Raw genomic sequence first — 16921 nt, forward strand, 5'->3', positions numbered from 1 at the left:
CATTTGGAAAGGGTTGTTGAGACCTTATGTCATTACTTAAGGATACCATAAGCATGTCCTCCTGTTTCCAACACCATCAAAGGACGAAATCAAAACAGACTGCAAATTGGACAATATTCAATTAAAGATTCACCTCCAAGCATTAGGCTACCCATTATTCCTCCTCAGTGGAAACTCTTCTCAGACTGAAGTTACCCCTTCAGAAAAAAAAAGACTGCTACTAGGGAGGCTATAAATAGACTGGGCCCAGGAGTAAGGAAACTCTGTACCCACATCATGAAACTAGGAGAAGCAAGGGGTGCATAGGCATTCTTTATGTTTGTTGGGGACTTCAAAAGCAGCCTAGAGGGGATGAGGAGGCCCAGAAATATAAAATGGTGGTGGTGGTGGGCGGTGGGAAGAGAATATATTTGCACCACAGTAAGGCATGGGCATAGTGTGTTGTCAGTGACAAAGAGACAAGCAGCCCCTGACATCTGGGATCCAGCCTGCCACTATTAACTGGGCCTTGGTGTTTTCTTGTTGAACATAAATAGTCTCAAAGAACATCAACATTAGGGAAGGTTGCTCTGCAACCATGATGGATCAAGACAAAAATAAGACTACTCCACAATCATGTCTGAACATTGTCAAAATATGAACAGTGTCCCACCCACCAAAAATGACCAAACATCTCCCATCCTGGCTAATATGAGTGACTGTTGCTTCTTTACCAACTACTGCTCTAGCTTTAGGTCAGTCTTCCCCACTTAGAGATAAGATTGATTTAGGAATCCAATCACGGAATTTCCCCCACTTTCTGATAGCCTTTAAACGTAGAACAAAACCAGCTAGTGTAGTTAACTCAGCCTGGTTTCCTCAGGAATTTCCTGGTTTAAGCACTGAATGTCTCACGTTCCAGGAAATCCTTCAGTCTCAGGCAAACTGGGGTGGTTGGTAAATGGCCCGCTTCCCTAAACCCTCGTGCAGATCATCTAAAGCAAGTCCAAATCCTCTTAAGTCCCTTCTACCACCCTGTCTTTGAGATGCCCCATGGTTTCCCATGGTGTGCATTCTCCCTTTGCTGCAGCAAATAATAAACTCACCTTTTTCAACTACAGGTCTGTTCTTAGTGATCTGTGGTTGGAGGGCATCGACATCAGTATGCAAAGAGGCACAACATTGTGGAAATTCTCCCAAGGCCTAGCATGGAAAAATGGGATCGAAGGAATGGAGGGTAGGTGGAGCAGGGCCAGAAGGCAAGGGTGCTACAGCCCTGAGGGGGCCAAAGTGATTTTCTGAAAAGGTGGTTTTTAGGGGTGATAAAAGATGAGGTGATGGAGATGAAGCCATGAGCTTTTGGAGGAGGAAGAGGAGTTGTTACCCACCCCCCCACCCCCGTGCTTAAACAATCATTGAACACTACATCAAAAACTAATGATGGGGGCACCTGGGTGGCTCAGTGGGTTAAAGCCTCTGCCTTCGGCCCAGGTCTTGATCCCAGGGTCCTGGAATCAAGCCCCGAATCGGGCTCTCTGCTCGGCGGGGAGCCTGCTTCCTCCTCTCTCTCTGCCTGCCTCTCTGCCTACTTGTGATTTCTGTCTGTCAAATAAATAAATAAATAAAATCTTTAAAAAAAAACTGATGATGTACTATACGCTGGCTAATTGAACATAACAGTTAAAAAATTTAAAAAAAAGAATAACATAAAGGTTAAAAAAAAGAACACTAGTGAAAAGATAGCAAAACCTCATACCCTTTTGGCTTATGTTACAAAATAATGAGTCAATCTGTAATGGCCTAGAAGTTGATCATAGAGTTTTTGTATCCACACTTGCTTTACTGTCAACTGCATCATCTAATAATTTCTATGTAAGGTAAATTTCTGGGAAGGGAGAACTCCAATAACACACCATTTGACAGGTCTTAACTGCAAAATACTAAACTTACAATTTTAATTCTTTGGGGTTGAGGACATTCAATGTTAAAGACCAGTAATCAGACAGGAAGACAAACCATGAGAGACTCTTAAGTCTAGAGAACAAACTGAGGGTTGCTGGAGGGAAGGTGGGTTGGGGGACGTGGTAACTGGCTGATGGGCATTATGGAGGGCATGTGATGTGATGACCACTGGGTGTTATACGCAACTGATGAATTACTGAACTCTACCTCTGAAACTATATTTTGGCTAATTGAACTTAAATAAAAAAATAAAGTGGTAATAGGAAAAATGAAGAAATAAAATAAAGGCCCTATAACAGTGTCTGACATATAGTAAATGGCAACAAATATAAACTATTACAAATACTATCATTATGCTCTCTTTTTCAATGTGCTTATTTGAAAAGCGGGACAATGCAGTAGTTTTAAAAAATATTTTTGAGGGGCGCCTGGGTGGCTCAGTGGGTTAAGCCGCTGCCTTCGGCTCAGGTCATGATCTCAGGGTGCTGGGATCGAGTCCCGCATCGGGCTCTCTGCTCAGCAGGGAGCCTGCTTCCCTCTCTCTCTCTCTCTCTGCCTGCCTCTCTGTCTACTTGTGATCTCTCTCTGTCAAATAAATAAATAAAAAATCTTTAAAAAAATATTTTTGATCACGTACCCTTGAGTATGCTGGAAGTACATATTGAATGCTAAATGTAACTGCCTTGTTTTTAATACTCTGCTCGGAGTCAAACATTCAGATGACTGTGTACATGCCTTTTGGTGAAATTTACTGTAAGCGATCTTTGGTAAATCCTTTAAAATCAGGGGCTGGGTACCCACATTCCACTGGATGTTGGCCCCTACTGCACGTTGCAAAGCAAGTTTTGCAACCGGATTACAATTTAGATTGATACTATTTATATTTAAAAAATAGTGGGGGGCGGGGGCGCCTGGGGGGCTCAGTGGGTTAAGCCGATGCCTTCGGCTCAGGTCATGATCTCGGGGTCCTGGGATCGAGTCCCGCATGGGGCTCTCTGCTCAGCAGGGAACCTGCTTCCCTCTCTCTCTCTCTCTGCCTGCCTCTCTATCTACTTGTGATCTCTCTCTAAATAAAATCTTTAAAAAAAATAGCAGGGGGTGAGAACAAGGTAGTTGTCCATGCAAAAGGAAACTTAGAGCACTCAGAATCTAAGTTGGAACATTAGGGAAGTAGGTTCCTTAGAACAGATTTAGTTTCTGATTTTCATGAGAAAGCTGTCTTTCTTTATTTCTACAAAAGTAAAAGTCACCTGTAAAAATGTAGGAACACGCATGGAAGGCTTCTGGAGTCCTCTGAAGTTCAAAAGAAAAAAAGTGTGAATGCCTAAGTTCTGGGAGTGTCCAGAATATATTACACAAGGTAGCAAGTGAAGTTTTGTACATTTATGATAACTTGGTGCTGCTGAAAGATCGTCTTTACCTGGTGTTTTGATACCCAGGGAAACAATCAGCTTGTTTATCCTACATTAGTACTAAACTGCCATATTGCATGTGTATAACCTGCATGTTCCAATCGCTACTATTCTTAACACAAATTCGATTTACTCTCTTTTACAATTCTGAAATGTGTTGAATTTACATTAATTTCCTCAGGGCTCAAGTTTGGTGGTGATAACCAATTATCCTGATATTGTGTTCTTCCAGTTCTTACCCTGTTTGAAATTATTGCCTTTTATTTCCCTCTTTAGCTATTTGGGGCTAAAAATACCCATTCTTACCCACAGTATAGAAAACTTGGGTAAGAAATCTACTTCTTTACTAGTTTAAGTATCATTTATTTGGAAAGTGGCATTGTTTTACAGAACAAATAAAATAAAAATAATAATTCTTGGAAGTAAATTCCAGTAGCAAGTTAATAAATTAGATGGTTATACTTACTTATGAAGTCCTAAGGAAATATTTATAAGGGAAACTTTTACTTTTGATGTAAATTTTGGTGTGATCTTATTTCTACCATGCCTTTTCCAAAGTATACTCTTTTTAGAGAGTAGTTTTATATGTATCAGTCCCACAAACATTCAGATCTCATACGCACAAAGCAGAGAGTCAGATTCCCATTTCTCTAAACATTTTGTGTACTTACAATATGCTATTGCTTACTTATAATAATCAGTTTTGTAGTTACTGCATACTTGAAAACATACAATTTCTTCTGTCTAAGAAAATGAATCAAACTGAAAAGCACAAATTGAAAATGGAATTAAAATATTTAAGTTTTCTTTAATGCTTAGAAGTAAGGTGCATTTTCTTCAAAAACAGTTATGCAATAAACAGAGAGCAAACTAACACAACTAAGAAAATTGTGAAAGGGATATAGAGATCACTTCATGAATTGCTTTTGTCTTTGGAACAAATTAATTACAAATATTAATTAAGGGATAATAGTGCTGGGCAAAAAAGAAAAAAAATTAAATCATTTTTACAATGTCATTGCCAGATCCTAGAGTAATTCTAGATGGAAATACCATTTTAAGATAAACAAAGACACAAACCCTCTTTGGGACTCGGTCATTACTTACCGAAATTTGCCATCTGTATTGTCTGGTTGCCAGTGTCCGGAACATTGTAAATCACAACAGCATCTGCGTTTCTTCTGCCCGCTGCTTGAATTTTTTCCGAAAATGTACAATTACCTCTTTCTATCAGTGCAATCCAGGGACTGTTAGTATTAGTAAACTCAGTGTTGTAGTCACAAGCTTGGTAGTTATTGTTCTTAGGGATGCCCACCACCCCCATAGCATTAGCCACTGGTGAGGCTAATCCATAAACACCACATTCACACCTCTCTATCGTAGTGTAGTTGCTGGTTTCATTGTAATAAGTCACAGTCACATAGGCATTCATTGAAAAAGACGCTGTGATTTTAAATAAAAAGGTAAAAATTACAAGCAGCCGAAAACAACTGGACTTATTCTCCTGGTTCATTGCTCGTTCATCTGAGCATAAAACTTAAGATGTCTTCTGGTATTTCCAACTATCAGTCACCATTTGTCCACTCAGGTCCCCGCTAGGCAGAAGTTTGAAATTTCAGTTGCAAGTAGGTAACTGATCTCACCTCTAGCAACATAAGCTCTGAATACATCAGCTCTATTTCACTTTAGTTATCTACATTCTTCCTTGCCTGCCCCTCCTCCAACTGTACACACGTAACCTTTAACCAGGACTACGTTAGCAATAAATAACACCATAAACTTTATTCTACATGTCAACTTATCAGGATTGGATGACTTCCTGCACTGAGATTTTTTTCTTAATGTGCCAGCTAATGCACATTCATAAACATGGAGTGGATCGGAATGAGGAACTGGACTCTTGGGAATCCCACGTGACGAGGCTGAAAGTCACCTCTCTCAGACTATCTAAAACAAACTGGTTTTCCAAGCCCTGCTGAAATATGCTATCAACCAGTCCAGCCAGGAGTTAAGACCCAGAAGCTTAACTGCTACGGTAGAAGTAGAATTGATTTTATAGCCCTTCCCCCTCTTACTTCTTTGTGGAATTTTTCTTAATAGGCTCCCCAAGGAATATCTTCTGCCACCTTGTTTATTTGTTGAAAAGTCAACATATTTCAGCGGCTAGGGATCCTTTCAAGTACAGTGCCTTGCCCGTGGTAGGCGCTCAAATATTTGTTGATTGCCTGATACCTGAGTTGCAGCATTCCATTAATTTTTATGTCCCATGTGTTATACTGTAACAAAAGATTGGTCAAGGTTTAATTTTGAATATTTAATATTTTTAATTCTGGTGCTTTCAGATGTCCAGACAGACTTATTTATTTCGTCACTTCCTTTATTGTAAGCTCTGCTTTTAATCAGGAGTGCAACTGATATGTATTGCTGAAGGGTCAACTGGTCTGGCCAAGTGGCTGGGCTAGGGAGATCGCAATATGTGCCAAGGGCTGGTGAAGAAGTTGATAAATTGACAAGACAGAGATAGCAGGAGTCTGGGCCAAAAGTCAGCAAATGAGACAAACAGGCATCAGGCTGTCAGAGAAGCTGAGGACACCAGGTCAAAAGGAAGGCAGGCACAATGGTAGTCTGAAGTCCAAGGGAAGTAGTCTGGAACCAGAGAGACTCCTTGAGCCAGGGGAACAGGACAACAGAAAATAGGAAAATGGGAGACATTGTTGAGTGAGATAATAAATATATTTCTTCCCCTACTTCTTGTCTATCCTTAGGCATCTGAGATAACAGCGTTGGAGTGGACCCTGCAGCAGGAATGAACAGAAAGATATTTCTTCCCCTACTTCTTGTCTGTCTTTAGGCATCTGAGATAAAAGCGTTGGAGTGGACCCTGCGGTAGGAATGAACCCTTCTATTCAGCAGAAGGGAGGAGTTCAGGAAATGTGCAATAGAAACTGATGAATAAATCCCAACAGAGGCACGCTACAGATTTAACCTTTCTATCCTATTATAGCTGTCGATTACTCACCGGTATATCCCCTCCCCTGTTATTATAAGCACCTTACACATAGTAATCAGTTAATAATTATTCATGGAATTGAACTGGAAAGTTTAAAGGTCTAGGTGTATTAGCTTGTGGTCTACTTAAGAGTAAACACAAAAAGTTGAACATTTTGCTATTAGGACTATGATTTCGATGTTCAAACTCATAAGAAAGCCTGTCTTCACTGGACAAAGAAAACTGTCATATTGAAAAGGGAAGTGTTACTATGGCCAAAACTATTAGTTTGCTGATTGTTGATAGACATCTCTGATAAATGCAACATCAGCATGCAATATGCAAATAATTAGTCAAGTCCTAGAAATTTAACTTTTCCTTTTCCTACCAGGTATTAAATTGCTTCTCAAGGAAAAATGTCTCATGAAATAGTTTAAAAACAGATTAGTGAGAAATTAGCTAAATTCATTAGAAGTTTTGTTCATTGTAACTTAATAGTTTCAAATCTTCAGATTATATTTTTTTGAGGAAGTTAAGTCATTATAGGCCTTAAAAATGACAACTTCCCTGTAACACTTTGTGGCAGTGCTGGTATATTAAAAATGATTTTACTAAACTAAAAATAGTTCTGAAGGTTGAAATGCATGAATTTCTTTGGTAACCAGCATCATATATATTGTACAAGGTGCATTTATGTTTTTCCTTTTATGACCTTCAGAGAGAGAGTTGTAACTTACAAACATAATCTTAGATTGTTTTTGAAAATTTGCAGTTAAGTAAAATTAGTCCTAGAAAGATAAACACCTGCCAATGCAATTTTTCTGTTAACTCTTAAGGTAATTTGCTGGGGTGTGAGTGGTCTAGTCCTTTTTCGGTGTTTTTATTTTTTTTAAGATTTTATATATTTGAGAGAGAGAGAGAGAGAGAGCACGCATGCGAGACAGAGTGAGAGCACGAGTGGGAAGGAGGGGCAGAAGGAGAGGGAGAGGGAGAAGCAGACTCCCTGTAGAGCAGGGAGTCTGTTTCGGAGCTTGATCCCAGGACACTGAGATCATGACCTGAGGTGAAGGCAAATGCCTACCTGACTGAGCCACTTAGGTACCCCTGAAGTTTTGTTTGTGGAACACCTACATTATACTCACTTGGAATTTTATTTAAGTGGAGATTTCTGGGTTCCACCCCCAATCATCCTGAATCAGAATCTGAGGAAAATATCTAGGAATTCACGTTTTAAATGAGCTCTCCAGGTAATTCTTATGCACTTGACAATTTAAGAACTTGAAAGCATAAACTTGTACATGAAGAAAATAGTACAGGATCGTAGTTTTGACAGATTTGGTGTTGTCATTTTATTTCAACCTCATTGTGCTTCAGCTTCCAATCTATATTTGTATCCATATAGTGTACATCTACATATTGCATGATCTATATTTGTGTGTTTCTTTGTACTTCAGGTGGTAGTCTGAACATTTTTTAAGTATATTGCAAACCCAAAGTTGGCACAGGTGCTGATTCTGCAACAGCTACTATTATATCCTCAGGAAAATAAAAACCTCTCCGGGACTTTTTCTTCATTTACACCACAAAAGAGGTTAGATTACAGTTTATTTATCCATAAGTTCTTTTCAAAATCTGATATGCTAGGACTCTGAAAATAAAAATTGTTTAGAAACTATCAATTTTTAAAAAGATTTTATTTATTTGGGGGGGGGGCTGAGTGGGAGGGGCAGAGGAAGAAGAGAATCTCAGACTCTACGCTGAGTGTGGAGCCCAACACAGGGCTTGATCTCATGACCCTGAGATCAAGACCTGAGCCAAAATCAAGAATTGGATGCTTAACCAACTGAGCCACCGAGGTGCCCTTAAAAACTATCAATTTTTAATTTTTCCTTCCTTTCAGCACAATTTGTGGTGAAACTTCATTGAAAGTAGCTGAAATCAGAGCACCTAAAACCAAGGTAAATTCAAAGTGTTGGTTAAAGCTTGAGCTTTAATAAAATTGACAAGTGCTCTAAACAGTGCTGTATAGCAGTGGTTTTCAAACTTGTCTGCATATTAGAATCACCTGGGCAGCTGTTAACTACCTTCATGCCCAGGCTACAGCCCAACCAGAAACTTAGGCATAGCAATTTTTCAAATTGCCAGGTAATACCAACATGAAGCCAAGTTTGAGAACCACTGCTATACAGTATTTTTCAAACATTTAATATTCCTGGACTTTTTCGGTTACTTATATCTTAATATTAAGTACCTTAATAAGTATTAAATATCTTAGCAAAAGTACATAATTAGCATTAATAAAAGCATAGAGAAGGGAATTATTCATCTCTTAGGCAAAGAACATTTCAAATTTCTCCATATGATTGAATGACACTTATGGCAAACCCATAATTGGAAGATGAGGAAGCACAGAGCTGCATTTCTAATAGAATGCAGGTAACCCTTGATTATTCATAGCAAACTTCCAGTTCTGGGCTGGGTGACTTTAACTTGGTGTATGTTCAAAAGGAATAAAAATTAATTTTAATATTAGCCCAAGCCAAATAAAAGAAATAACTGATATCTGATATTACAAAATCACTTGATGTCCAAAGTCAAATATGCCTAGGAACATATGACAGCAAAGCTACATCTTACTTGGGAAATAAATTGCCTTTGTGATTTTGAGGGGGGAGGGGAAGAATTTTGTGGGTTAAAATTTTTTCAGTGAGAATTTGTTAAGAACTGGACCATTAGAACTGGGCAAGATGCCTGAATCTATATCTTAATGTTATCTCTGAAGTTTATATGAACTATATATCTAGCTGGTCCTCTTGTTTTTACTTCTGCCCACTGCATTAGTAGTATACAGGTTGGACTGCTGACCAGAGACCCAAAATAGTGGTGACATAAACAAGATAGTTTATCTTTCTCTCATGTAATAACCCGAACAGTTAAGAAGTACAAAGCTGGTATGGCAGCTCAACATCAGGGACATAGGCTCCTACTAGCTGGTTGGGTTGACATCCCTATAATGTTGCTCTTCCTCTGCAAGACACAAGATGTCTCACCACCATGCTCACATTTTAGCCAGTGGGGAAGGGGGGTAAAAGGGAAAGAGAGCATTTTCTTACAGCCTTTGGGAAATTGGTTAGTAACTGTACAGATCACTTATGCTTGCTTCTGAGCTTAGTCAGAACTTAGTCACAAGGCCATATCTAACAACAAAGGAACCAGGGGAAAGTATTGTAGGTAGCTATGTTCCGAGCTAAAAATTGACAGATCTACTACTACAGAAGAGAATAGTTATTAGGGTCAAGTAACAGTCTCTGGCAACCTCTTTATAACCATTCTCCTTCCAGGAGACAGTGACCCTTCTAAAACAGATTGAATCATGGCACATATGGCCACAAACTGTATAATGGCTTCCCAGTGCTTTGAAGATACAAACTAAAATCCTTACTATGGCCTACAAGGCTCTGCATAGCCTGCAAGAGGCTTGGTCTCTTTGCTTGTCTCCTCTTGTACCCCACTTTCTGCACTCCAGCCTCATCAGTTCTCATTCAAGTCCCCAAACACACATTCACTTTCCCAGGAAAAACTTTCCCAAGTGCCCCCCACCCCAACCTGGCTTCCTTTGTCGTAAAGCTCTAATATAAAGCACATATCTTTCCTTTGTGGCACTTAGCTCACTTATTTGTATAATTACTTGAATGTCTCTCTCCTCCACAACACTGTAAGCTCTGTGAGAGTGGGAGCCATGTATTTTTGCTCGTATTGTGTTGTGTTCCTAGTGTTCACCCAGTACTTGTCACAGAGTGAACATTCAAACACTTGGATATATGTTGCAATAGTTCAGCTTATTATTTTATGAGCCCCAGGATTTGGAGAAGTTTATCTCACAGCGATCTGATATATTATGTGAAATTATACTCTTTTTTTTTTAAAGATTTTATTTATTTATTTGACAGAGAGAGATCACAAGTAGACGGAGAGGCAGGCAGAGAGAGAGAGAGAGAGGGAAGCAGGATCCCTGCTGAGCAGAGAGCCCGATGCGGGCCTCGATCCCAGGACCCTGAGATCATGACCTGAGCCGAAGGCAGCGGCTTAACCCACTGAGCCACCCAGGCGCCCGTGAAATTATACTCTTACTCAAACATTTTACTCTGTGTGCAAATTAGAGCTTAAGGAAACAGACCTCGGAGTTATAAGCCTAAACTTCTAATTTAATTGCTTGGACAATTTTACATTAAACCATTCAGTCTTTTTCTGTTTTGTTCCCCATTACTAAGTAGATATTAGAACCTTGTTGGGGGTAACTTCTAGATCCTAAGCTACTAGGAGTCAGATGTAATCATCTCAGAATAGCATCAGAGGTACTCAAATTCTTTAAAAGGTATTGCTTGATTTTCAGTGAAGATGTGCATATCATTACAAAAAGCTAAAATATTTCAGATTTCTGTCTTAGAAAAAAATATATATCAGTGAAAGGCAACAAGTTAGGAAGAACACTAGCAGTAAAAAAAAACAAAAATAAAAACAAAAACAAAAGCAAACAAACCTTGGGATGAAAAAATTTCAATTGTTTTTTTTATTACACTGAGCTGCTATAATTGATAAATGGTCTAATCATATTAAAATGTTCTTCATAGAAAACCACATCTTCATGAAACACATAAAAGTAACACAAATACATTTCCAGTGTTCTAGTAACTGTATTAATAGACCCAAAGAATCATAGTACTGGTTGGGACCATTATTTTGCAAATTTTACAATTAAGGAAACTAAGGCCTAGCAGTTTAAATGGCTTTCCATAAAATTTCTCAGGCATTTAGAAACAGAGCTGTGGTTAGCTTTAAATTTGTTTTTTCAAAATATACTTTTCATTTCTTTAGTGTAAAGGAAAACAGAAACTTAAGGCTAGAAGTGGTATCACATAATAATGTAAGAGTGAAGATAACATAATGAGTGGTATGACCTGGACCAAGAGATGAGTTTATATGTAATGTTTCTATTTTGGACAATAGACAAATATAATATTACTTGACTCGAAGATAATCTTGAAGAACTGGAATCTTCAGACAATACCCAAATTTGGTTTTGTTTTTTAATTTTTTAAACTTTTCCCCTAAAATTTCTTTACTAAAAGCAGTTGATTACTGAAATACTCAGGACTGGGGGAGCCTGGGTGGTTCAGTCGGTTGAGCATCTGCCTTCTGCTCATGTCATGATCCCAGTGTCCTGGGATGGAGTCCTCATTGGGCATCCCCCTGGGTGGGGGACTCTGCTTCTCCCTCTCCCTCTGCCCCTCCCCACCACTTGTGCTCTCCTCTCTCTCTCTCAAATAAATAAATAAATGAAATCTTTAAAAAAATAGAAATAAACTGAGGGTTTTGGAAGGGAGGAGGGTGGGGGTATGGGTAATCCTGGTGGTAGGTATTGAGGGCAAGTATTGCATGGAGCACTGGGTGTGGTACATAAACAATGAATTTTGGAACACTGAAAAAATAAAATAAAAAAAAATAAGGACTCAATAATATATATTTTACTTCCTATCAGTGTACCTGCAAATTCTTGGGTAGCAATGTTTAAGAAAGGAAAAAAGAAAAAAAAAGAAATGTACCTAAAAAGCAAACCAGTGAAAAAGCAACCAGTACAAACCACAGAAATGACTTTAGAATAACAGAATTGGTTATAACCTAGGTCCATACTGGCAGAGGTTATATAGCTCAAAATATCAAATGTTATTACTGTCATCAAATAAAGATGACACTAATTTCTTAGAAGTCCTTTTCTTTTTTAAAAGATTTTATTTATTTATTTGACAGACAGAGATCACAAGTAGGCAGAGAGGCAGGCCAAGAGAGAGGAAGGGAAGCAGGCTCCTCGCCGAGCAGAGAGCCTGATGCAATGTGGGGCTCCATCCCAGGACCCTGGGATCATGACCTGAGCCGAAGGCAGAGGCTTTAACCCACTGAGCCACCCAGGCATCCAGAAGTCCTTTTTTAATATGAATAAAACGAATGCAGGATAATTCCATAAAGAAATAAAAATAGCAGGGAGAACAGGTGCTCAGATTCTTTCTTTAATAGGTTACCAAAGGATTTCAATGTATATAGCTCATCTGCCATCTAAAGGGAGAGACTGCGGTTCTCCAGTAGATTATATAATATTTCACAATTTACTAATTGATTCCTTAATTTGAAGGTGACATCATGGTAGTATATTTGTGTGGCTTTGGAATTAATGAACACATTTTCACTTGAAGGTAAGTTCTCATGATGGTAGTTCGGTATTTTTCTTAGGAAATGCTACCATAGCTATCCCACTTTACAACAACCAAAAACGTGGACACAGACATGTAACTCCAAATTTAGATAGAAATGCTTCTAGAATATAAAATAAGTTGCCAGGGAAGTTGTTTTTAAAGATCCTAAAGTTTCAAAAATTGTTCATATTTCTTATTCAATATGAGAACGGAAATTATACCCGTTAAGGTGTGTAGCTTTGAAATCTCAGCCTCAGGTTTTTTTGTCAATAGCCATGTAAGTATCAATTTTTCCCTTCCACAACATTTACATGTCAGTAAAATTGAATTCCCGTTTAAAGTTAATGATAGTTTAATAGAGAAACCCAGATTACATTTGATAAACAAGTCTTCAACCCACATGGAAGAATTGTATTGGTTCATTTAACAAGTATATGTAGTCTATTATAGGCCAAAAAATATGGAAGAGGGATGTCAAATACATTAAAAATGAGACAAGAGACCAAAAAAGTTACTGTGTTTTAACTTTAATAATACACTCAAAATTTTAACACAAGAAGTCACTATTTTAATTAACATTTAAACACAATTATAAGGAACAAAATGCTGAATGCCTTGATGAACAAAGTACAGCATCTGTCTTTAGATTCACGAGCTGCCCAAAACATTTGAAATATATAGCATATGAAGTCACAGAACCAGAGGGCTAGAAGAAAACCCCACAAGGTAATTGCTTATCTAGATTGATTGATCTTGACACTGAATACTTTTTAACTCATGTGATGGTCATTTTGGTCATCTAACTAACCACATAACTGTCAACCACAGGGCTTTGCAAATGTGGAATGGTGATTACAGTTAAAACGAAGTATAATAGATAACCAGAATAAAATCCCCTTAGTCACTGTTTTATATTTTCAATATGCACACTTTAAATGTTAATATGAGATAAAATTTCACTATTTAAACTCACAGTACATGTACCAAAACTACACATGAATACAGCAAAAGTGGAAACCCATGTAGCCTCTGGCTTTTAAGCTCACACACTGGTCAAAACATTTAGAAATTTGAAGGATAAAAGTCACAATAAAGAGTGAAAAGCCTTAAGACAATTTAACACGCTCATTGTACAACTGACCAAACTAAGGACCAAGGCAACCGGACCATAACAATCCATGTGTGCTTTTTGAAAATGACAGTAACCATCACAGTCATGAGAAATGCAGGTTGACCACTTTAGGAGAATTTAATCTTCAAATTAGCAATTCAGAATTTCCTACTATAGGTGAAGAAAAGTGGAAGGATACTAAATATTCACGAGAAGTTAACTCTTATAAGTCAGGATGCCTTAGGCTGAGGCTTGAGAATAAAAGCACTTCACAAATAGAATAGTGAACACAAATCATTACAAGTCAAGATAATAGTTATATAGAAGTAAGGTAAATTTTCTTGATACACAAAAATTGTTTTGATGAACTTTTCAGTAATGAATTTAAAATGAACTGCATTAGCTTCAAACACAAGATGAACATAAACTACTTAATAACTTTAGAGCTTATGTAATACTCTTGCCAAAAAACAGTTGCTGAAATTACCAACAAAATGAGAGAATATCTTTAAAGCAGTGCCCTCCTTATAACCTGTAATCATTTCACTTGCCAATTTTTAAGAAGTATTAGGTGGACTATAAATCCTGTGCAGGTAGACTTCTACTTTATTGTTACCCAAATTACAGATATCCAAGATACCGACGATATGCACTCTATCCAGTCTACTTGCAGCTTTTATAATATCACCTAAAAATAAAAAGCAGATGGTAAGTATTGTAAAATAGTTAAATATTTACTTGGATTTAGTATCACATAAGCTGACTTTTTTTCTTATAACATTAACAAATGTCCCTCATCTTCCCTCCAATTTGTCACATATTCATCAAAGTTACATTATGGTAACTTCTGCACATAACAATGAATATATCACACAGATGCTACTATTAATGTCAAGATATGGGCTGGTATTCCAAAGCCATATTTAGTTATTTTTACTTTTCAAATCTTTTTGGTGGACTAAAGTAAGTGTATATTTTTTCAGGGTTATTTATATGGTACCAAGTAAGCAACCTACTGTTTACACTTCAAGGGACTACAAAAATAATTTTTTCTATTTAGAATTTAATTGTCAATTCTTTACAAAACTTAATAGATGTAAAGCAAACTACATGGAATTGAAGTTTTTTTTAAAGGATATTTCCTCTGAAACAGCTTTATTAACTAACACTTAGCTTTGGATACTCTCAAGAAGCTCTACCAAATATGGATCAGGTGAAGGACATTACTGTATATGGTGGAGTAGGCAGTTTCAGAGCTGTGACCCTCCACTAAAGCAACTTACGGGCTGACAAAAACTCTCAGATCAACTTCTGCAGAACTCTGGCATCTATACAAGAACTTAAAACAATCAGGGGAAAGATTAATAGAGAAAGAGCTGCCGCACTGAGGTAAGAACGTGCTGAGGTGGTTTAAATTGCCCATGTACTCCCTGTATCAGCAGCAGCCAGGAAGACAGCAGCTAACACTCCTGGTGTAGGCTGTTTGTACCAGATGGTGCAAAGATGGTCTCAAAGACGTGGTTGTGAGTTTGGACCTACTGGGCAATTCCCTCAAGGGCAGATGCAAAAGCTTGCTTTCATTTCACCTGATTTGGGGCATTCCCACAACTGGGGTAGCTTCCCCAGTGGCTTTTGTTGAAAGCATATGGAGGCAAAAACATTAGCCAGAGCAGCTGGGGCAAAGTATAAAGTTGGGACAAGCAACAGATCAAAAAGCCTGAGGAGGAAAGGGTTGGGAAAAGCCACATGTGGGGGAATAAGGGCTTCTTAAAACCTTCTGTGTACACTGGGGCATCAAGAAGCCTACATGTATGCCTAGCGCTGGATGCATACTCAGAAAAGGCCTGAGGGAAAACTCCAAATATTCACCTCTGGCTGACCATCAGGCTCTGCAGAGCAGGAAGTGAAAGCTAAGGCAGGGCTGTAAACAGCCTGGGTAAGCACTGAACACAGATCCAATGGCAAAAACTGGAGATCATTTTTGTCCCTGTTTTCCTTTTCTCTCCTCCAAATGTTTAAAGAAACTCTTCCAAACACTAACTGACCACTACTAAGCTAACGGATCACAGACTTCAATGGCTACATGTGACAAAGACTTCATTTTAAGTATGAGAAAATGAAAACATTATGCAGAGCCACATGGCTTTGGAATATCAGTCCATATTTTGACATTAGTAGTAGCATCTGTGTGATATATTCACACAGTATTGTGCAACCATCACTGCTATCCATTTTCAGAACTTTTTCATCATCCCAAACAGAAATTTGCATACCTTTAAAATCTTAACTCCCCATTAGATACCTCTGTTTTACTTTCTGTCTCTATGAATTTGGCCTCAAGACATGTGCTCTTAACCTTCATAGGCTGTAAAGCTGTACCTAAAAGCCAATGGTGGATCTAGGTTTTGTGGGGCCTGAAGGGCATACTGTTTGTTTGTTTGTTTATTTATTTATTTATTAAGACTTTTTTTTTTTTTTTGAGGGTGGGTGGAGAGCACGCAGAGAGTGTGAGAGGAAGAAAGAGACTCCCCACTGAGCTGGGAGCCCCATTTGGGGCTTGACTCGGACCCTGGGATCAGGACCTGAGTTGAAGGCAGATGGTCAATCCACTGAGCCACCCAGGTGCCCCAAGGGCATACTATTTAGGATCCCCTTTTAAACATAACAATACTGAAGCAAGTGAGGGCTTCTCAAGCTTAGTCTTTGTTAACTTCATTATTAAAGCCACCTCTGTTAGATATGTCACAAAATCTGATGAATGATTTACAACTGTGCAAATTCACTAATGCACAATGAATACAATAATGACAAATATAGAAAATAAGTACATAACTTCTTTCTTCTTTGAATGGGATGGACTTTAATCTAGATGCTTTGGAAAGATTTTGAGATCTTTAGCTTTGATGCTAACAGCAACAACCCAAACCTTAATAATTCAAATTGTTATCATATATTGACTTTTATAAATAATGATTAACAGAATGACTGAAACATAAAGTATAAGTAAATCCACTGTTTGGGTAAGTGACTCTGCCTACTTGTGTTAATGCTTTGAGCAAATGACGACCTCTCAAACTACTCATCTGGTACTACGTTAGAGAATGTGCAGATTAAATACTCAGGATGTAGGGCACCTAGAATGGTGGCTGACACAAAGCTCAGGTATTAGCAAACAATCATTTTCTACTTTAGAAAACCTAATATGAAAAAAAAAGAAAAC

General features: G+C 38.1%; 2 protein-coding genes across 2 annotated transcripts in view; both read right to left on the minus strand.

The window, feature by feature from the left end:
• RNF128 (ring finger protein 128) overlaps positions 1 to 5074 on the minus strand; it is a 101976-nt gene extending 96902 nt beyond the window's left edge. Inside the window, exon 1 of the mRNA XM_047716640.1 lies at positions 4461 to 5074. Coding sequence (XP_047572596.1) covers positions 4461 to 4866 — 406 coding nt within the window. The 5' untranslated portion in view covers positions 4867 to 5074. The remainder of the gene's footprint in view (positions 1 to 4460) is intronic.
• Positions 5075 to 13107: 8033 nt separating this feature from the next.
• RADX (RPA1 related single stranded DNA binding protein, X-linked) overlaps positions 13108 to 16921 on the minus strand; it is a 74035-nt gene continuing 70221 nt past the window's right edge. The window contains 1 exon segment of the mRNA XM_047716415.1: positions 13108 to 14389. Coding sequence (XP_047572371.1) covers positions 14259 to 14389 — 131 coding nt within the window. The 3' untranslated portion in view covers positions 13108 to 14258.

The sequence above is a fragment of the Lutra lutra genome, chromosome X, assembly GCF_902655055.1.
Source record: "Lutra lutra chromosome X, mLutLut1.2, whole genome shotgun sequence".
In the NCBI taxonomy this organism is placed as follows: Eukaryota; Metazoa; Chordata; class Mammalia; order Carnivora; family Mustelidae; genus Lutra; species Lutra lutra.